Here is a 23,029-nt window from a genome sequence, read left to right as displayed (position 1 = left end):
GTCAGCTCCTGGATCTACAGCATCGCACAACAACAAGAGGCAAAATTCATTGCTAAATAGGATGACGAGGACTCGAGAGTCTTCTTTCTTCATCCATGCTTTTCAGAATCTACTAGATCATAGGTGTCAAACTCTGGCCCGCGGGCCAAATTTGGCCCGCAGCCTAATTACATTTGGCCCGCAAAGCCATAACAAATTACTATCAGAGCTGGCCTACTGGTATTACACAGCTAATATATATATATATTGTTTAGTATTAAGCTTTGCTTGTTCCATATTCAGTTTTTCAGCAAAACGTGTTTGAGTCCATAAGAAAAGATTCATTCTCATATCTGGAGGAATAAATATATTTCAATAAATATTTACGTTAGCCCGCGACTTTGTTCCAGTTTTGAATTTTGGCCCACTGTGTGTTTGAGTTTGACACCCCTGTACTAGATTGTGACACTGAATACAAGTGTGTATGTTTTTCTTTCTGGTAGCAGTGTGTGTTTGCATCATTTACACTTACTATTCTCTGCTGCCGCTGCTTTTTCCTCAGCCTGATGAACTCCTTGTGTTGCCTTGAGACGAAGTTAACTGCTGCATACTCCAGAAGGGCAGCAAACACAAACAAAAGGCACACTGCCATCCAGATGTCAATGGCCTTCACATAAGACACCTGGAAAAGGACAAGGTCACAGTGTAATCAATAGCCAATCAATAAGGCTGATGGATAATTTCGTGGGTTGTTCACAGGCTCTGGGCTATAATGACATACATCTTTGGGATGGCCTAGAATTCAAATGAGTCAGTGGGTTGTGGGCTGTTGACACATAGCCATGAGGCAGGTCACAGCTAAGGCTTGGGGAGTCCCCTGGCCGTGTCATTCATGAGAGAAGATATGTCACACCACATCAGCAGCACCAACCGAGCAGGCACTCACTCAACTGAGCAGCATTTAACTGACTGTTACAGATACATACAGAGAAGCAAGGAAAAACAGAGAGGGATTGACAAACAGTTTCTTTTAAATGACTCCCTGTGGCTCAGGAGGTGGAGCGGGTCGTCACAGAATAAGCTGCTGTAATGTTATTGTGAATAGGTAAATGTGGCTTGAATAGTCAAAAGACTAAAAATGTGCGGTATAGATGTCAGTCCATTTACCACATAAAGACAAAATAAAGATTTTTTTTCATTTCCATTGACTTCACTTTGGTGGGCACAGCCAGTACAACTTTGTAGGAGTAATAACAGGATGCGACAAATTCTGATTTCTGTCAAACTCTCACTGAAGTGTCTCAGGAATTCAGTACATGCACAGTTTAATTCAGCTCAAATCTGGGACAAACTGCAGTCATCAAATAGATAAGTGCCGATTAAGGTTGTGTATAGATCTGAAATGGCTGACATAGTGTGTCTGATGCTTTTCTTGTGATAGTCACAAGGTCTTCGCATTAAATCTATACTCATACAGAACCAATTACACGTAAAACGTCTTTTACAGACATTGATTCTCTGCTGCTATCTCATGAAACATTTGATTTGTCTTGTCAGGTAATATCAGCAAAGTTAATGGTTTTTGTAAATCCTGCATTACTTTTATGTCTGAAAATGTCAGAAGAGTACAATTTTCACACTCAGTTCACAATGCCATTTATTACATATGTTTCACTTGGTCAATGACCTTTTTCTGGAGCTGATAGCGTTATGTAATCCTATTTCTTCTCATACTTTAAGTTTTTGGACAAATCTGGGAATATTATTAGTTTCAAAATCTGTTAATTTGTTTCCGAGGATAATATTTCAGGTCCTGTGGCAGAAAAGTTACTTCTTTGCACTCTGCTGACATTTTAGATGTGATTTATTCCATCTCAGATCTTCTAATTTTAAAAGCAACATGCTAAATCCAGCAGACTGATGTTTATTTTAAACTTCACCTGAATTTGAACAATTTTCCAGGGCTGTAGGTTTCTAAATGGTAGTGTAGGACTCACCTTGGGCAAAGAGGCTCTTGAGCCGGAGCTCTGTGTGGTCATTGTAAGTACTGTGGTGATGCCCAGACCAACTCTGGCTGGTGCAGCATCCATGTTTATCCAGAAAGAGACCCATGAGAGGATAACAATGAGAAGGGAAGGGATGTACATCTGGATTAAGTAGTAACCCATCTGACGTTCCAGGTGGAACTTCACCTCAATGCAGGTGAACTGACCTGCAGAAAGATGGCATAAGACAAAAGACTGCCTGTTTTGCTTTACTTGTTTTTCATGTTTTTGTGTCATGACCTGAAATATAAATACAGTAAGAAACAAGTTTGTCTTTTAAAATGACATTTTTCTTGAAGGCTACTAGACTTCATGCAATCAGAATTATGCAGGGTGTACTGGAATAAGATGTGGCTTACTGCGACATGCAAAAAAAGTCTTATAACATGGGTAACTTGGTGGTTACACTTATTGCACCTGTGTTGTAGTGCTTAGTGCAGTAGCCCAAATCCTTCTCTTCTTTTAGCACAAACTGAGGGAGGGTGAGATCATCGGCCACCTGAACGGGGTTCTCAGACAGCCACTCAAAGATTAAGTCATTCATCGTGTAACCAACTGTGAAAGGAAACCAAGGGGCACAAAAAGGAGAGAACAGACACAAATGGTGAGAAACGTGCTCTTCCAATTACAACTTAGTCTCTTCTACTCGTTCTAAACAAATCCCTCCTTGTTTCTGTGTTTTTCCCTTGCACCCTCCCTGATATTTGAAGCATTTAGCTGATATATACCCCACTATTTTCACATCATGCATGCAGCTGCTAATGTACGTCACTTCACACACTCAGTATTGAACATGCAATACCTAAAAAGAGACAAAGTTCCATAAAACTATAACAAAAATACCAAGTTACCACTGACTACCTGCCAAACTGCACCAGTACAACAGCACTTTACAGAGTTATGGATAGCACTCTTCACAAAATACAAGATGTAGTGAAAAACAAGGCTGCACATTATTTAGTCGTTCGGAGACGAGAAGTGCAGAAGTTTACAAAAAAAAGTCTGTGTGTTGTTTAACTCAGATAACCTGCTTCAGCAGCTATTGAATATTCTTGTTATCACTGCCGTTATTCCTCCTCCTTAACCCAATTTTTCAAGGGGATCGTGCTACCACGGTCTAAAATCCGTGCATGAGAAAACATTAGAAACCTTGGCTAATGAGACTTTGAGAGAGGCAGAATGAAACTTGCAAGGCTGTGGTGATGTAATGCTCCTCTCCCCATCTGTCCAGCTACCAGCTACCCTCTGCCATCCTGTTTGTCACAGTAAAGGTCACATCATACTGCACAGCAACAGTTGTGTTGTTGTGGTTGTTTGAAGGTTACAGACTAAGGAGGCGACACGAGGAGCATATCTGCCTGAGAAACTCTGAGAAACTGGTGCCAACACACCATTAACGCACAAACTACAACATAGAATACGACTGCCACGCAGTTTAGAGAAGCACTTAGATGTAAACACTTGGGATAAGTCAACAACAAATACATTCACATGTTGATTTGCATCATTTTTTAAAAGGGTTACACTCCTCACAGCTGCGTGATTACAGGTGTATTAAAAATGCATGCTGCATGCAACAACAGCAAGGAGTTCCTCGCACATCTAAATAATACTGATGTCTACTGGGACCCTTTAGGGCCTGAATTACAAAAGACATCAATTATTCACGATGTTACATCCAATCCCACACCACCAGTCTGAAAAACACCACCACTAAAACACGCTTCTGTCGTTCACAAGGAGAAGTCACTGTCATTCAGACATCCTGCTACAACAACCAAGGGGAATACCAATGCTTTCCTGAGATAATGAGATGCTTTTCTGTTCTGTTCCTCTGCCAGACGGAGCCAACAGACGTCAAAACGCAACCGACACAGCTTTCAAGGTGCAATAAAAATGGAATTCATGAGCCAGCATGTCTGGAATATCTCAGCAAGGTAGAGTAATGAGCATTAGTCACATGCCATCTCTTTTTTCATGTTATAAAGTCTTTCACCTAATGAAAGTTACAGTTATGCTTCACACTTCCTGTTTTAGTCTTGGCTTTCACTAATAGACTAACTTCCAAGTAGATTTGGGGTTACTGAACATTAATGGCTCGTGGCAAAGCAAACTAGTATAAGCTGCATATATGAGGCTTTGAAGTGTCAGAATAAGGCAGAATCCTATGGTTGGCTCTGTTTATATATCTGTATAAGCCCGTGGCCTTGGCTCTCTAAACCTCAGAAGATAAACTCCTCCCCCATTATTCTCCTCTCTCACGCTCTCATGCTGAGCAGATGGTGTTGCGAGAGCTCTAGTAGTGACAGCAAAACCCATAATGTCCTCTTAACATTAAGCTCAAGCCAAGGTGATCGCACCCTTGGGTGGTGTACACTAGCAGCATCCTCAGTAGGCCTTTAATCATAAATGATTACCTCTCCTCTAATGGCAGTGTGATGTGATACAGTAACCCCCAGAACTAACACACATACACGCACGCACATATAGACAGACACTGCCACATCAGGCACACATCTGTTTACCCGAGCGTCTCCTCTTCTTGCACTTCTGAAGGGTGAAATGTCTTTATATTTTATTAGATTAAAAAAAAAAAAACTCAGCTTGTCCCTCTGCTTCTTGATTATTACCGAGTCAGGTACAAATCCAGATAGCGGTTAAAACTTTAAACTAAACTTATTTGGATAAAAGCTGAATCTTTGGAAGGCTCTGTCTATTTCACCCTTTGCCAAAGTTGAATTCTTTTGTCCCTGTGAAGGGAAATTGGGTCACCCCTAGGCACAGAGGGTGGGTCACATATAATAAAAGGGACACAAAATTAAAGTTTTATTATTTATATCCTGGAAATTGGTTTCATGAGGGCAGATACTATCTCTGCTAAAGGCAAAGGAAGTCTGAGAGAGGAGAATACTCTTCCTACTCGGTTTTATCAGTGCATAACATTTTAATAGGTTTCAAATATGTTTTCTACGTTTTTTCCAAACTCTCTGGTTTTAATAAATGCGGAGAAAATGTGGTGCCTTGGTCCAAACCTTTGAAACTGTCCACTCCACTGAGCTGACTGATTTGTCTGGCACTGTGACGTGAAAAAGTAGCTTCTCTGTCAAACATTCAGTCCAATGAGCACCAAAAAACAGGACGAAAGATTAGCCAGTGTCACTGGCGGCATCAATGCTGATGCCAAGCAGTTGTCAAGCTGTGCAAATGAGGAATCAGTCTGTTTTGCATTTGTGCTGCTGAAATTGACATGATCCCCTCGAGAGTATTTTACATAGATGGTATGCATTCTATACAAGGGGTAACATCGCAGTTTGATTTTGCTTTGGTCTGCTCTGCAAAACCAATATGTTTGCACGACTGCACTTCAGTGTCAACCTAAAATTGTGATAGCTTCAGACAAAGAGGTTAGTCTCTAAAGAGTGATTAGGGGAAAATCAAATCCTCTCTCCCACTGAAATGTTCAGGAGTGGAGACAGTGTCAGACTAAAGACAGAAACAAAGTGTAAGAACCTGACAATTCTGCCATGTTTCATGTAAGAAAATGTGAATGATTCAAGGGGGGAAAAGTTCATTTTATTTTTCCCTTCTCTGAGATTGCAGCAGCAACATAGCTGGGGTTTTCCACTCGTCCCTTTGCCCAGCAAAGTTTTCAGTTCCTCCCGGGGGATCCTCAGATATTCCCAGGCCAGATACGATATACTCCTTTGAGTTTCAGGCCTTACACAGGGGTCTTCACTCAGCAGATGTAAGCAGAAAAATCCCCCCCCCCCTCCCAAAAAAAAAAAAGATGCCTAGGAGGGATCCTAACTAGATGCCCAAACCAACTTAATTGACACCTTGTGGTATAAAATGACAGCTGCTATCAGTAGCAGGACCAATTTTCAGTAACTGACTAATATAGTTAGCTTCACCAAGTGGATAAAAATACTACTGTTGTTGACGTAATGTCAGTCAACATCTGCCTCTATAGTTGCCTAACTTCCACAGCTTAAAAGGTTTTGAAATGGCATGTTTGCTCTTAAAACGGGAACAAGAATGAGGCTGTTTTCGGTAAAAGCAATTGTATTTCATAGAAAAGCTTTACCTGATAGTGTAAAGTTCCCCACATCCTAATCTACAGGACAAAAAAAAGCAAACATCGGTCTATACAACATAGCGTGACTTTTGATCACTGTCACAGGATTTTTACCCACGAGACAGTGGTTCTTATACTAATTCTACAAATGCTGGTTATGGTTTGGGTTAATATAGACCCTTTTGCACTGTTAGATGTTTTGCTATTTGAAAACCCTTAAGATAAACTTCTAGAAAGTACAAAGCTATGACATCACAGCAACATGACCGGTCAGTTGTAACAGTGTCCAGGAAGCAACATTAATTATGGTGATATAGGAACAACACGGCAATATCAGATTGTGGATGGATTAAGTACAATTGGATCCTTGACTGCAAGACTGCACCCAGCTTGAGGAACCTATTTCGCACACATATGCTTGCACATTAGCATCTTTCTCAATCAAGCTGGTAGAGCGCTTACAGTTTCACCTTTGCAGTCGTAGTTTAATAAATATTTAATGTCCGTTACTGCTGTTAAGCAATATGTGGACAATTGCTCCTTCTGTGAAATAGTACGGACAATGGTCAACACCAGCTTGAGTAACAATCATATTAGCAATATCGATTAGAAACATGGACAAACATATGAAGCAATTACAAAACGTCATGCTCACACAAACCTGTAGGTTTGGCATACAGCAAGGCAAATGTAGAAAAGGGCAAAATGCAGAAAATAAGAAACCAAAGGAGGATAAAAGAGAAGTGAAACAAAAGGAAGAGGAGGAAATGAAAACTCACAGCTTTCAAGCTGCATGGTACAGGTCTGAATGTCCATTGGGAAATTCTTCAAATCCATAGGGCAAGACAGGGTAAGAGTCAGCCTGAGATAGAAAAAACAGATTGGAAAAGAGAAATAGGACGTAGAAGATGTCAGAGGGCACGACAGAGCTCGAGGAAAAGACACGAAGCATAAGAAGAAACGATCGATTACAACATTTTTAAAAAGTGGCTTTATCAGCGTCGGCTGCTTTGTTTTGCAATTTATGAGTCTGTATGAAAATGTTCAATAAAAAGTAATCGAATAAATAAAAATAATAAACAGGGATCTTTTTTTCAAAAAGAGTAGATTGGAAAACAGCTTGGATTTTCTGCCATTTGATCGCTCACTCACTCACTCACTCACCACAGTAATAGAGAAGTAATTGGTGCAGGCATCCCGACTTTTATTTGTTGTTTTGATGCATTAAGCCTTCAAGGATTCTTAGAGAAGAGAGAGAGAGCTATTTGGGAGTCTGTCTGGAGGAAAGCTCTGTAATTACCTGCTGTAATGCATTGCCCAGAGGCGAGACAAGAGCCGGCAGCAATATACACTCAGACACCCATTTGCAACTGTGTTATGATGACAATATCTCTTTCACCAGCAGAAGAACAAACTACAAATACTCCACTGGTTGACTCGCTGCCTAAATTGTGTCATGCACTTAGAGGGAACAAAGATGTTTGATGCATAATTACCGAACATAGTTTGCAAGCAAACCTAAGAGATGCAGTAAATCAGTGGAATGAGGAGGTGATTATCTGTATTTGCAATACTGTGAGTCTGTTTTCAATGGATGATGTCAATGTTTATGCCTCTCCCTCTTCCTAAAGAAGTTTTTCTTCTCAGTAAAATAGTAATTTCATGATTCAAATTCAAATTCAAATTCAAATTTTATTTGTCACACACACACAGCCATACACAGTATGACATGGGGGTGAAATGCTTGTAGCTGTACAATGCCCGACCATTAAATGACAGAAGAAAAGTTTTACAATATTTACAGTTTACTACAAAAATTTACAAATTAATTTAGGAATTTACAGTAAAGAATGTGCAGATAGCAGAAGAGATTATAAAGATAAGGATTATAAATTATAGGAATTATAGGATTATAGGAAATGTGTGGTGGTGCGTGTGGTGACGTGTGTGAGAGTCCAGTCTTATAGTGACGTGTTTGGGAGAGTCCAGTCCTACACCTGGTTCAGGCCCCGAATAGCCTGGGGGAAGAAGCTCCTCCTCATTCTCTCTGTTTTGGCCTTAAGGGAGCGGAAGCGCTTCCCAGACCTCAACAGTGAGAAGAGTCCATTGTTGGGATGGGAGAGGTCCATCATAATCTTCCTAGCTTTGGACTTGCACCGCTTGGTGTAGATGGACAGCAGGTCAGGGAGCTCTGATTGAATGATGCGTTCTGCCGAGCACACCACTCTTTGCAGATCTCGTCTGTCCTGCTTGGTGCTGTTCCCAAACCAGGTGCAGATGTTTGATGTCAGGACGCTCTCGATGGTGCAGGAGTAGAAGTTCTTGAGCACCTTCAGTGGCAGATGGAAGTCTCTAAGTCTTCTGAGGAAGAAGAGACGCTGACGGGCTTTCTTAACCAGGGTGTTGATGTGACAGGACCATGACAGGTCCTGAGTGATGTGGACACCCAGGTATCGGAAACTGTCCACTCTCTCCACTGGCGTGCCACTGATGATGAGGGGTTTGTAATTCCTCGCCTGCTTTGTAGTGAAGTCCACGATCAGCTCCTTAGTCTTGCTGATGTTTAGGAGGAGGTTATTCTCCTGGCACCAGGTCTCCAGGTTCCTAATCTCCTCCAGGTAGGCCGTCTCGATGTTGTCGGAGATCAGGCCCACAACAGCAGTGTCGTCAGCAAACTTGACAATGGAGGTGGTGTCGGATGTGGCCACACAGTCATAAGTGTACAGTGAGTACAGCAGGGGGCTTCAAACACAGCCCTGAGGCACTCCAGTGCTGAGTGAGATGGAGGGGGAGACTTGTTTTCCTACCCTCACTGATTGGGGTCTGTCTGTGAGGAAGTTGAGGATCCACTGACACAGTGATGAGCTGAGTCCTAGATCCGTCAACTTGGTGAAAAGCTTAGAGGGAATTATTGTGTTGAATGCTGAACTGTAGTCCACGAACAGCATCCTAACATAATTCCCTCTGCCAGTATCCAGGTGACTCAGGGATGTGTGGAGCAGGTGAGATATGGCATCGTCTGTGGAACGATTAGTCCGGTAAGCAAACTGAAGTGAGTCGATGGTGGGAGGAAGTGAAGAAGTGATGTGATCTCTCATCAGTCTTTCAAAACACTTCATCACAATTGAAGTCAGTGCTACTGGACGGTAGTCATTGTGGCAAGCGGGCTGTTGTTTCTTTGGAACAGGGACAATAATGGACCGTTTGAAGCACGTGGGAACCACAGCTTGGGCCAGGGAGAGGTTGAAGATCTCCGTGAACACCGGTGCTAGTTGATCAGCGCAGGCTCTAAGGACCCGGCCAGGGATTGCATCTGGTCCTGCTGCCTTCCTGGTGTTCACCCTCCTGAAGGTGTTCCTCACGGCATGCTCTGTGATGACGAATGCATTTTCTTCACTGGTGCACTCCGAGCGCGCGCAGCCGTTTGTTGTTTTAATTGCTGCGGCGTCGAAGCGAGCATAAAACGTGTTCAGCTCATCAGCCAGTGAAGCATCTGCATTCATCATTGAAGAAGCTGGTCGTTTATAGTCCGTTATAGTCCGCAGTCCTTTCCACAGGCTCCTAGAGTCGCACTGTCGTAGCTGTGACTCTAGTTTTTCCCCGTAGCTCCGCTTTGCCTTTCGGACCGCGCTGCGCGCTGCGCACGTTGTAGGACGCAGCCTTGTATAGGTCCATACAAGGGAAAATCAACAACAAAACATATAAACATAAATATCATTGCACAACATAACTTAACGCGAACAGACTTTTGTGATTAAATTGTTTTCTATTGTGTACATTTTATCAGCGTTTTAATTACAAACATGTTTAAAGCTTTAAAATGGGAACTCTGGACACACGAGCACGGAGTAAAACTACATCTACTCCTCCCGTGCAATCGTTTATTAAGTCGGCTGCAAATTTCCCATCTGGCGCAGAGCGTCATTAAACAAAATCGCATCAAAGACTCCGTCACACACTTGCCACTTGACATGTTTGCACCCTATTAATAGTTTGGTGACCTCCAGTGCGCATAGACATGCACTGGTTGGGTGGAAAGATGCAGTAAGATGAGTAACTGGCATTTCAGCAATCTGCTATATTTTAGTTAAGAAGTCATGTTTGAGTGGGATTTATTTTCCATTTCTCTGCTAGCACCAGACTGGGGAGCAATTTTTTTTTTTTTTTTGGGGGGGGGGGGGCATCTTCACTGAATTTAGCAGAAATGGAGTGCCCAAGTTGAGTAACGATTTGCTGATGCATAGGGCGGTGCGATATGACCAAAATCTCATATCCCGATATAAGAATTCTGTCACGGTCCCCGTGTCTCTCTGGTTGGCCCACGCTGGCTACAGGTTTTGTTGTTGTTAGTTTTAGTTTTTTGTCTCTCCTCCTCCTCTCTGCCTGGGTGGAGCTCATTACGGGCTCTCACTCTTGGCCCACGCACCCCTGTGGATGGTGTCCACCTGCGGCTGATCTGGCTGATTTCCCCAGCTGCTATTTAAGGCAGTGGCACAGAGCAGCTCACCGCTGGAACGTCGAACCACCTGAGTTCGTGCTCGCGGCATATTCAAAGAAGAATCGCTTACACGTGTTTTATGTTGTGGAATTAACCTTTGACCTTCTGTCTGTAGATTCTGGACCGAATCACCGGACCTGTCCAAGTGGGGCAGTGTGTGGAGTGTTGGAGCGAGTGCGGCTGAAGAGGAGTGCGTGTGTGCGGAGGAGCGGTGGCGGTGACTGAGTGGAAGAGGAAGCGTGTGTGTGGATTCCCCCCCCCCCCTTCTCTCCCTGGAGCCCTGGACCCCCTCCCAACTCACTGTACATATATTTTGCACTAAGGTGATCCCTATTGTAAATAAATCCCCTTTTTGTTTCCTTGAAAGAACTGTCTGCGCGTGGGTCCGTTCAGTAGCCATGACAAATACCATCATCCGATAACGATATAAATCACAAAAATGTAACATTTTCTATAAATTCCGTGAATCTCGGGCAGCTCGACTTGCGTGAAGTGTTCTCAGCTGGGCGTCGTGTAGCTGGAGTCGAGTGTTTTAACCGATGAATGAAACGATACATTTTTAGACATAAGTTGTAACGGCCGCCATTTTCTTTGTGAGTATTTATTACACGGCGTGCTGCGGGGGAAAGCCTGTTCTGACCTTTGAGTCTAAGGTTTATTTTTTAGCACCTGACGGCTCTTTTTTACTTCTCATCTGTAAATACTCTGCATACTCTTTTATGTGATTCAGTTTATTTTGAAAAGTCTCAACAGGATCTTGAACTTTATTGTGAAAGGTTTATGTGGAACATAAACAAGCGGACACGCGATGGTGTTACCGTCGTTGTTGCTAACGACAACGCATAAAAACAAGCGCTTGTCCGTCTGTAGTGTGGTTATATTAAATATAAGAGAAAGAGAGAAGTTTAAGAAATTAATACAGCCACTACAGTGACCATCGAAACCATGAAAAAAATATTGCCATAAACAGTTTATTTTGCGACACCACGAAACAAACGATAGCGTAAAATGAAACTATAGACATTTTTATATCGTCATCCGATATATATCGTTATATCGAACAGCCCTACTGATGCATATACATAGTTTGAGTTTAATGCCTCGATTAAAAAAAAGAAAAAAAGACGCTGTTTAAAATGTAAACCAAAAGAAAATACAACAGTTTTCCAAACTCATAATCCCAGATCTTTGTCACAGCAGCGCAAAGAAAACCTATTCAGTGTTTGAACTGAATCTAAGAAACAGTTTCAGTCCACCAATCTGCAAAAAACTGAGTCTACAAATTCTCTACAATTTCAGAATAATGTTTCTCTGCGTAAAATTGTGAAGGCTGCAAATATCTAATCATCTACAGCACATAATATCAAGAAAAAGAGTCCAAGAATCTGCATGACATGACCCTGTCTCACCTCTGAGATGTGCTGCTGCCAAAAAATTTAAAATGAGCTACACTTTTCTTTAAATAGTACATTTTCTCACTTTAAACATTTGATATGTTTACCATGTTCTTTATTGTGAATAAAATATGGGTTTATGAGATTTGCAAATCAATACATTTTCTTTTCATTTACATTTTACACAGCATTTCAACACTTTCTGAATTTGGTTTGGAAAATATTGTATGTACAGTAATGTTGTATATAAAGCCTAAAGAGGACAGAACAAAATCTGAAGTAAAATAGAAAGTCTCAAGCTCAAACTGAATAGAATTAAATGGACATCAGACATGAATAATTCCCTCTTTAGGGGGTTTATGGTTAGAAATGGGCAAAAAAAATTCTACAGGTCAGACTCTCACTCACAAATCCAAACCTACTAGAGACTGAAATTCAATAAATTCATGTTGTTAAAAAATAAATTGAAGTGTTTTCTAAACATATAACTAGATAACCCAGTACCAGTGGTCCTGCTGTTCTAGAAATATAATCTTTAGTTACCTGATACTGTAAAGAACGCTGCCATCTTGGAAAATCCGTAGCAGCTTGTTATCAGTAGTGACCTCATGGAAATTGGCTCCTTTCTCGTTTGCGAAGAATAAATCAGGTTTCCAGATAGAGTCCAACATGGATGGATCCAGATCAAGGGAGTCATCGGGGTATTCGCTGTATGCCAGACGAGGGTCATTCCATTTTTGCCGTAGAAATACATTGAGCCTGTAGTCCTGTGGAAGAACGCAGGGTAGTTAATGGAAAATATACCATCAGTGGAGGTTGCAGTTAGATGGAAAACTCAGAAGTGGATTGTTCTGCTGTAGTTTGAGAAGTTCTGGGACCAGTCTGATACGGGTCACTGTTTGTCCGTTCTTATTTTGAATTGAAGCTAAACTTCTCAAAGCCAGACAGAAATATCATGAAAGTTATTCTCTTGGGATGGAGTACGACTTTATACAACATTAATTCGAGCTATATAATTTTTCTACTTTATATTTCCTCATGATGAGAATAACACACTTTAATGAACATCCTTTCATTTGAGAAATGTGAAATGTGTGAAAACCCTGGAGACTGAGCAAATAAATGGAAAATCTGAAAAATATTCATATCACACCTAACAAGAAAGAGCAAGCGCTAAGGTCACTGCAGATAATTCATCTTTGTTTGCTGCATTATATTTGTCAGGTTTAGTAAAAAAAGAAAAGAAAAGACTGCGCTGAGAGCTGATAATGAAGGCCAGGCTAAGGAAATACACCAAACACAGCCTGGCCTGCAGCCAGAAGACATAAGTAATTAAATTAGAAATCTAATCAGTACAATTAATTCATAATTTCTCTGTGGCCAATTGCAGTTATTAAGGTTTTTTCTTTTATTTATTTAAAAAAAATAAGAAAAGTCCTGCAGTTAAAATATTAATGTTTTCTGGGTTAACCTGACTGTAGCTTTGGAGCTCTGGAAGTCCCCCGGATACCCTTAAACACTTCACTGCTTTACTGTAGTGTTAATGCAGACATAAGGGGAGCCATTTTTCCTGTCCTTTCACCCTTCTCCCTTTTCTTTCATTTTCTCAATTTTTCATTTTAATTGCAGAGTGGACAGTTCATTATCAGCATGTCAGTGACCCCAATGGTCTCTGAAGGTTGCACTGTTATGCTCCAGGAAACAGAAATTGCTTCAGCACTTAAAGGATTAGAAACCAATAAGTTAGAAAAGGAAAATGAAAAGTATTTTTTATTATTAATCATGCAGAGAGATACAACTGTACCATAATCTGCTGCTATAATCATGTCAAAGAGTATTTACAATATTTAATTTTCTGGGCTACGAAGAAAAAGCAAAACTTACATTTTTAAGAAATGTGTAATATTTGTACATGCTCTTCTTACCATGGTCGTTTCTGTGATTGAACCAAAGCTGTTGATAAAAATATTACAGGTGACGTTCACAGGCGGACCTGGGGAAAAGAGATAAGAACATAGATGCACACTTGTCCCTGCGATTTATGAAAAAGCACCACTGTGAATATTTGTCTTTGCACCTTCTAAGGCTATAGAAAATGTATCCATTGTACCACTACTTTTCATCTGCTTACAGTGACTGTGACTTAAAAATGTTATTGCAATGCATGCAATGCTAATTCCAGTTCTGAAGTTGGAGTTCCTGCTATTCCTCTCACTGTCAGTGTAACGACAGCTTAAAAGCTTCATGTAAAAGTCTGGGCACAAAGATAATGACAGGAGGAACAAATATAGTCAGGCGTCTGAGAAAACAAAATAGTGCTCAGGCCTGTCTACATTACATAACTCAGGGAGGATGTTTTATAGAGTCACACACTCCACTAACAAGTACACCACAGAGGTACAACATTAAGAAAAATATTTTGTTGCTTAAACCCTGACACTGTGGAGCTGTGTTCAATGTGTGGAGGACACACATGAGAACCTTACTCTCAGGTGCTTTGTATGCACACCATCTACCCATATCCTCTCCTGGTGACTTGTGGGTGGTTCAAACTGTTTCTTCTCTAGAAAATCCAGGTAGCAGTTTTGCACATATATTTTGTATGTAACAGAATTTTGGTTTTTGGAAGTAATGTCGTACTGAGACAAAATTACAGCGGTTGGGTATCTCATAGCATAAAGCATACGAACAGCTTTAAATGTTAGAATTTTCCTACAGTTTTGGTGAAGACACATACACGGCAAATGCACATGAGCTTGGCGAGTTGTTTAGCTTTCACAGCACAGACTCACTACTGTTTGCTTTGTTTTCTAATGCTTGTACTTTCTCTAGGATTTTCTTGAGGGCTACTGCGACGGTCTGCCATGGCGTACGCTGTACCTTTGAAGTTGGGTCTGATCCGTGCATCATATCCTGATGTTTTCCCCATGAGTTTGTCCAGGAAGTCAGAAGGTGAAAGCTCTTGTCTGCTGGGGTGCTTTATCTCCTCCTTACAGGAGCTCAGTCTGACATTACCCAGGAGGAGAGGCAAAGACGGGAGCAACAAATACAAAGAGAAAGAGAAGAGAGAGGATATGAAAAACGGTAGTGAAGGAGTGCATTCATGTCTGAGAGGTAGCAGTGGGGGTTGTGGGCAAAGAAAAAAAATAAATGAAGCCAGCAAGTCAGTCATCAGCACAAAACACAGCAGTAGATGCGAAATGAGGGTGAAAAATGATAACTGAATGGCTTGCCTCAGCTGGCAACTAAAAGCTTATCTATTTCCCATCATGACTAAGACTTATTGAAGTTGTTAGACCCTAACTACTGAGAAGCAAAACAGAAGCAGAGGTAAACTTGTCCCTCCTCTGTGCCTCCCACTGCTTGCGGCTTAGCAGGGGTAAAGCTTGACAGATTGATGGCTCAATTGTAATGCTATGAATGTCACACTGGGGAGAGGAAGGAGTTGATACGAGCTCCAGTAAGGCTCGGGCAGCCACTGACAAGAATAACCAACAGCCTGGAGTGAAAGGAAAAAGAAGAAGGGTAACAAAGAGGGATATCTTAAGGAACACACAAAGAACAGGACACATTGGATTTGACTTCTGTTTGGCTCTGGCTGCAGCGCAGCATATTGCACCCCATGAATTTGATACAACTGTTAACAGTTCATGATTCTGTCAAGATCTAAAGCTACGTACAGATGGCAGGTTCAGTCCCTGGGAAGGCACAGTATTGCTGATACCCTGTGTTTTCCTGATTAAGTCTGGAACCAGTCTGATTTACCAATCTTATGCTCTTTGCTTTAGAGTCACAAAAACTGCATGGGCAGTTTATAGTTTACAGGGTGACTTTGGGGACAATATTTTTTTAAACATGTGTGAAGCCGAGTTGGTCCTAAGATATGCATTATTTGCAATAGCACAGACTACAATTAGGAATTTAATTAGGAATTAGGAAACGCCAGTTTAGCGTTTACTGCATGCAAGAAGTCCAATTTGTGACTCAATTTATACACTTGTGCCATTACTTATTTTATATTACTCTACAGATTTTTTTAAAAATTGAAATTCCTTCGCAGACTGATATATTCATTTCCATATGGTGACATTTTGCCTCTGTAATTCTCAGTTCTGATGGACACCAACTGTACCTGAAAATAGCCTGCACGGTAATTACTACAGTCACTTCCTCTTATTCCTGTTGCAGTGTGTGTAGGGGTAAAAGAATGCATCACGTTTGTTTTGTTCTTTGAACTGCTTTAATTTTACATCCTCTCATTCGGTTTTAGATGATCAGAGTCATTAATGGGGCAAACATTCACTTCTGGTGCTTCTTTAATGGAAAAGCTTTTTGTCATCAGTCCACTTTGATTTAAATAAGGACGCTGATTTGAGCTAAACGTATAATCTAGCTCTGCCATCTATTACTGTGACAAGACAGACATGTTTATGTATCACTGTGTGTAGATTTAGTTACTGAAAGAAGAACTCCTTGTTGTTCCAAAACCTGTGACTATGGCTCCGATACTAAAGCGTATTGCCTACCAATTGGAAGGTCTGTGATCGATGCATCTATCGGAGTGTGACTTTGTGTGTGAATGTTAGAAAGTCCGAGTGCTTAAAAAGTGGACTTAACGGTTAAGCAGTGTTCACCATTTTTCCAAGCAAGCATCTTCAGCTTTATTTTTTAATGAATTCATTCAAATGTACTCAACTTGCTGTTGTTATTCAAAGACCAACACTTACAATTTGATTATCACTTCTGTGATAGTTTTACTAGCAAGCTTTGTATATATTTTTTAAACTTTTTAGACTGAATATTGTGTTGTGCTTGCCCACAGTACTTCTGGTACAGTGCAACTAATCTGACAGCTCATCTATACCTCTGTAACTCTAGTTTTACTGTTACTGTGCTCATTGATTTTACCAGTGTCTGTACCACAAGTAAAGCGAGCTTGTTGCCTTGCATACATAGTGAGGTTAGATGGATTCACTGACAACCAAAACAACATGCCCATAAACATACAAGCCTTATCACTGGAGCCCTTCTTTTGCTTTCATCATAGAGACGTGCACATATCAGTCTTTTGTGAAAGCTCGACTCTCACTGGTCCCATAACTCCCCTCACTCCACGCACTTCTTCCCCTCTAGTAACACTGATGTAACACGCGCACCTCTCTTATCTTTTTTCCCCTCTCACAAGCACTTGGCTACAAACACAAACAGGTGCACAAGGGGGTGGATGGATGGTCAGCCTCTTACTTGCAGTAAGCCACTGATAACAACAAACAATCTGTCTTGGGTTGCGTCCCTTTCACAAACCAACACAGAACAATAAAGCATCCTGTTTGGCCTAAAGTGTGATTTTTCTCTCACAGGTGGTCACAAGAATTCAAAGACAAATGACTGTGACAGTAAACTCTTTAATCTTGAAGAAATATTGACAGACAAAGAATAAGACCCTACAACAAGCATGTGTTGGCAGTGTGAATGCTTTTGATGTGGATGCTGTTACATGACATTTTGGGAAATAAAAGATCATGGAGAGGTGAACTGCAGTCAAGACACTCAGTCTGCCCCACAACGCTGTCAGCCTAGCTCACAGGACAAGGTTCACCATTTCTATACTGTACTATGCATGCGTCAGTGCTCCGAGCCAACTATTAAGACAGAAACTTCTAGTGAAATACAGCCCCACTTTATAGAGCTGACTGAGAGTAATTTCTGCTTATGGTTGGGGAAATGGCAGTATGAGATTTCTCAGTTAATAAGGTGCTGGTAGTTTTACGATGTTTCCTGATGGTGATCAAACATAATGAAAATACAGTATGCAGAGAACACAAAATTTAAGTGCATTTAAAGCACACAAGTAAAGAATATTTAAAGAGTAATAAGATAAATAAACTCTTGAGGTCAATGGACGAACTTCTTACCCGCTGCTATAGGAGGATGTGTGGGTTTGTTTTCCCTCGGGGACCAACATCACCTCTCTATCAACCCTCACGCATATCCAACTGGATTTCTTGCTATTGTTTATGGTGTCACAATAGGATCTTATATAACTGAGAGGGTGAAAGAAGAAACAGCCTAAGCCATTTACAAGCGTGTCAAAACAATTTTATCTTTAGGTTTCTGGCACAAATACAACTGTTTGAAAATTTACTCACTTGCATTCCGACTAATGAGTCCTGACAGATGTTTAAGATGTAGTGCTGGAGGTTTTGGGAAAGACTGAACTCCTTCCAAAAATTTACATCTTTATCAGGAAACTCTGTCTTAGTCAATTGCTTTTGGATGTGAAGTCTATCGAGGTTTATGTAGTGTACAGGAATCACTGTTAAGATGGAACAATATAATAATCTATTGACCATAAAACTACAAGAGAGGCTGCAAGTGGCTCATCAGAACCCTTAAAAACTAAATTATGTGGTTCTTTGTTTGAATGATTCAATTATTAAGATGCTCTTTGCTGACATTTAATTAGCCTGACCTTTTGCTTCCCCTGCATCCCTTTCATTTGAGGATCGGTGCCAGGCTGCTGTTGAGAATAACAAGTCATTCCTTCCATTATAAAGCAAGTTTTGGCTGTAACACTCTCGTTAGCAAGTGACTTTTTATTGAAAACAAAGCTAAAGTCAAAGCCAAAAGGTGATTATATACACACATATTTAGATGCAGGGAAAATTTTGTTATAACAGTGTTGCCAGTAAGAAATGTTTCAATGTCTTTGAAGTGGTAATTTGCTTTATTGCTTTTATAAACCCCCCCCCGACTTTACTGTTTGAATCTATCATAGGGTGGTTTTCAGTTTGAAAGGCCTCTCTGCATCTTCCTGAACTCACAAATTCACATCAGTGGGGCAGCTACAAGAGGAAAAAGCTGTTTTGGCAAACCTGCCAGGAGCGTCTTATCAGATCAACCATGTGTACCCAAAGTAAGTACAACTGGGGTGAAGAGCTAGCAAGCATTTGATTACCTTTCCACTCCACCAGGCTTTCAACCAAAATAAATTCATTGAATAAACAAATAAACCTTCAGGTTGCCGTTAATTTTGGTCAATGTAACAGAAGCATTATCCTGCTATCTTGTGTACACATGACCCTCAGTCCAGGAAAAAACAAACAAACATAAAAAGTCTACGGATAACAACGCAGGGGCCAGTGTTAGTCAGGGTTGCTTTGTTTTACAGTTCTTCCTCACACAAAACAGACGGATTTTGAGAAATGTTGTATGAATAGAGATTAATTTACTAGTTTTAAGTATATATTTTTAAAAAAAAAATCCCAACAGAGAACAGTGCAAACTAATTAAGCTACAGCGAAACTGGCATCAGCTTCTCTTCGCTTACCAGAGCTGTATGGCCAATTCCTCACAACTTGCTCTGGGGTTTAGCTTCACCACTGTCATGTTGTGTTTTTGGAATATGATGATACTCGCCACCTAATTACTAATTAAAAATTGGTGAAAAAAAAAAAAACGTGAAAACTTATTTTAATCCAAATTATTATCTTTTTTAAAAACAAACAAACAAGCTATACAAGAAAACATTTTATATTAATTGATTTATTTCTATATAAGGAACCCCATTAGTTTCCACAATAGTGGTTGCTAAACAAATTTTTATGAGTGTTTAATTTGGTTTAGATACAACAGGACAATGCTGTTTGTTTAACGGCTTTGGATCAGAAATTGATCTTTTGTATTATTGTATAAGCTTTTTTTTTTTTTTTTTAAATGATTGTAATATTGTATAAGCTTTTTAAATTTGAAGAGCTTATTGTGATAATCACACTCTTGCACTCTTAACATTTCAGCTCTCAGCATTAAAAGCACAATCATTGCTGCACTAGCTTTGAATGTTGGAACTGGATTTAATCCATAAGATGTTTATAAAGTGCAAATATAATTTATAGGAATCTGCTGCTGTTGCAGGTCAAGCAGGTCAAGCAAAAAGATTAGCTACATAACTTGACAAATGCTAGGCATTTATAGTGCGGTGTATCCTTTAGTTATAACGGACATCAGCACATCCAGTAAAATAAAAGAGGCTTGAGCTGTCGTTCTCTATATATTACATAGAGTTCAAATCTATAAGGACATAACTGGACTGGGTAGGGTGAGGGGGAAGGGAGGCTAGGTCAGCAAGAGACCAACAGCTGCAAAATTCACTGATTCCTCTTTTTCTCACGACGTATAGCCTCCATGCCTCAGGAGATATAGAAAGCTGCCCACTAATTTCAAGGACAGATAACGAAGCAGCTAATTATCACATAAAAATACTACTTTGAACATATTTGTTCAATTTTTATTTAACTTAATAACAATCAGTTTATATTTCATATAACAGATAAAAATTGCACCAAATCAGATGGGATGAGGGTCTTCCAATGGAGTTCAAACATATTTTGTTAATTACTTTTTCATTAGAAAGACGCAGAAAAGCACATCTTTTCACAGTATGGATGTTCACTGGTTTCCAACCAGGAAGCACTGGGGGATATCAAGGCCATTAGATGTTCATATAGTACATGGAAATGCTAAGTTTCTAGTCCCATTAGCATAATGGGAAACAGAAGAAAATTGCTTTCTCTGCCTGTTGCCACATTGCTCTAATTTCCTACTTGCCAACTTGTCCTTGACATTTACTTGAGCCTCATGTATTGATCTAATACCTCTTAGATAATTGACAGAACTTTCTATCAGGCCAACCAAACCACAGAAATCATTCAAGCTTGTGACAGGCATCTTATCAAAATGGTGTGCTTCATGGAAATACAATGACATGCCATTTTTTGTTTTTAATGGCCTGTGTAGCCCTTGTCTTTACACCACTGTATGAGATGGCCTATGGCTACTGCTGTTGCTTTTTGATCAATAGGCACATTGGGGAATGGGATTTGGAGCACACTGTAATTTAACCTTGCACATTTATCTTCAATGACATGACCACTGCCATCCTGTAACACCTTGAGTATGAAAACACAGGTACCGACAGAGCATCCTACAGCAGATGATTTGTCACTTAATCGGGCCATCACCGGGATCTCACACTTGTGTTTTAATGCAAGATGCCTTTAAGAAACAGGTTAAAAAAACAAAACACAGAAATCCAGCAAAGACTTGACTCAGGACCCGAGAGATGCATCTGGCTCTCCGGTGGATCCATCTACTGCTCATCAGAAATGGTCTCAATGGAAGGGTGGATGTCATCAAAGAGAGAAAGGGATAAAGTATGTTTAACTCCAAAAGGCCTGAACTACGAATTTGTGGAAATTTCACACTGTAATTTTTGGTTGAAATAATCTTCAGTGTGTATGGAGCGGGTCTGGACAAAAGAACAATACTAATCCATGTATTTTTACATTTTGATAATACAATGTACTCTATTATTTTACTGGATTAGAACGTGATAAACACCAGTTTTAAATGCAACGACATATATATATAGTGCATCAAGAGCAGACAGGGTCATTACCAATAAATACATGTTTACAGACTTGCTTTTGCCACAGTAATGACAAGGACACAATGAGCTGTGGCTTGATGACAGATTCACGTTGCTACTTCAGTGAACTCTAACTAACAGCCAGGCTGTTCTCATACACCCTTTACTAATCTTCAGTTCTCTAATGTATTCTTGTCTAGTGACTTTAAATTTATAGCTGTGGGAAATATATTATCCTATTCTTCATGACATAATGCGTTTATCTGTGAGAATAACACTGCGTTAAATCTGAATCTACTCTCTCTCCAACTCCTAATTGCAACATCTGCTGTCAAAATGTCATGGCAGAATGAATTGTTCCTCCCACATACATTATCTAGCAAAAGTTTCTTTCTTTTTTGAGTAGATTTCAGAATATAGTCTTGCTATTAAAAACTTGGGAACCCAGAACATTTATATAAGGTACTCCATAAGGCATCTTTCAGATTTACCAAAGGCATTGAACTTGCTGATTGTGTACCTCCTGTTGGCTCTGGCCAAAGCCTAATCAACAAACTAAAGGTCTCCAACAGTAGAAGTTAAAATGGCAATTCCTGCGATCAACCAGGGACTGACTTGGCCCACCCAAGAGAGACGAATCTAACACAAAGCCTCCTCAGACCTACCCATCTTCCCAGATGTCTCTTCAAGCTACTTTGTATTCAGGCCACCTTCTTCACGTCTACAATCTGATATCAGCATGGATCGCCTCCTGTCAGTCTCTGTGAAACAGAGCTAGCAGGATTTCTGATACAAAGAAGGAACGATACCGACTGCAAAAGATTTGCCTTGATGTGTGCCTGGGGACTTGAAACATACCATGGCTTCATTTTCAGACTGCAACTGGATCAGAGTCATAAACATAATTTGCTACATGTTACATTGAAATTCATATTGTTATTATGAAACTTCTTATAGTTGAATGATTGTGTTCAAATGCAGGATAAAAGCCATGATCAAAGCACTGTGTTTATCTCCATCTTCACCATGTCTTACATTCAAGGCAACAAAATGCAATAATTAGCAAGTTGGGAAAGCATTTTTCTATGTAGCCAAATGGGCACGGTAATTGGATAACATAATGAAGGAATTTGAAGTGCGTCTCTTCACTGCTGGTGTCTGCATCACTGCAGCGACTCAACTCAGATCTCAACGCAACAGAGAAATCTCTCCAGTTCATTTCTTACAGAAGTAGACTACTGTCAAACTATGTAAGCTGAACACGTAATTACACGTTGTAGACTCTTCTGTTATGATAAATGTCTTCCATTTGCTCCCTGCACCTGTATGAATATGGAAAGCGCGCATTGATGCTTCTTTTTCCTGTTATCCTTATTTCCTTTTCCAGTTATGATCTTTTCTTTTATTAGCTATTTGCTAGCCACATCAAGATGATGATGTAATGGCGTTTCCCTCCCTACACTACATTGCGCACTAAAGCTTTTTCACAGTTCTGACTACTGTTTCATTATCATTTCATTATTATCTCTCAAAGGTCACTCTTTGTGGGGGGGAAGTACAGTGCGGTGGCCCTCCTATTTTACCTTAGGAACTAGAGCGGTTATTGCAAAA

General features: G+C 40.3%; 1 protein-coding gene and 1 long non-coding RNA gene across 4 annotated transcripts in view; one reads left to right on the top strand and one right to left on the bottom strand.

Moving 5' to 3' along the window:
* The window catches only part of glra4a (glycine receptor, alpha 4a), a 70,463-nt gene that overhangs the window by 28,007 nt on the left and 19,427 nt on the right, over window positions 1–23,029 (bottom strand). For all 3 annotated transcript variants that reach the window (XM_080289575.1, XM_080289568.1, XM_026146219.2), the window contains exons 2-8: window positions 14,872–14,996; window positions 13,917–13,984; window positions 12,535–12,758; window positions 6,879–6,961; window positions 2,442–2,579; window positions 1,977–2,191; window positions 512–661 (exon numbers count right to left, since the gene is read on the bottom strand). In XM_080289575.1, the coding sequence (XP_080145701.1) occupies window positions 512–661; window positions 1,977–2,191; window positions 2,442–2,579; window positions 6,879–6,961; window positions 12,535–12,758; window positions 13,917–13,984; window positions 14,872–14,996 (1,003 nt within the window). The remainder of the gene's footprint in view (window positions 1–511; window positions 662–1,976; window positions 2,192–2,441; window positions 2,580–6,878; window positions 6,962–12,534; window positions 12,759–13,916; window positions 13,985–14,871; window positions 14,997–23,029) is intronic.
* Window positions 10,488–10,963, top strand: LOC145420389 (uncharacterized). Its single transcript, XR_013901684.1, has 2 exons — window positions 10,488–10,629; window positions 10,713–10,963. It is a non-coding gene; the product is annotated as an uncharacterized LOC145420389 (long non-coding RNA).

This window comes from Astatotilapia calliptera, chromosome 2 (assembly GCF_964374335.1).
Source record: "Astatotilapia calliptera chromosome 2, fAstCal68.1, whole genome shotgun sequence".
NCBI lineage: Eukaryota > Metazoa > Chordata > Actinopteri > Cichliformes > Cichlidae > Astatotilapia > Astatotilapia calliptera.
The sequence above is the reverse complement of the archived record's forward strand: the minus strand, read 5'-3'. Positions and strand labels throughout refer to the sequence as shown.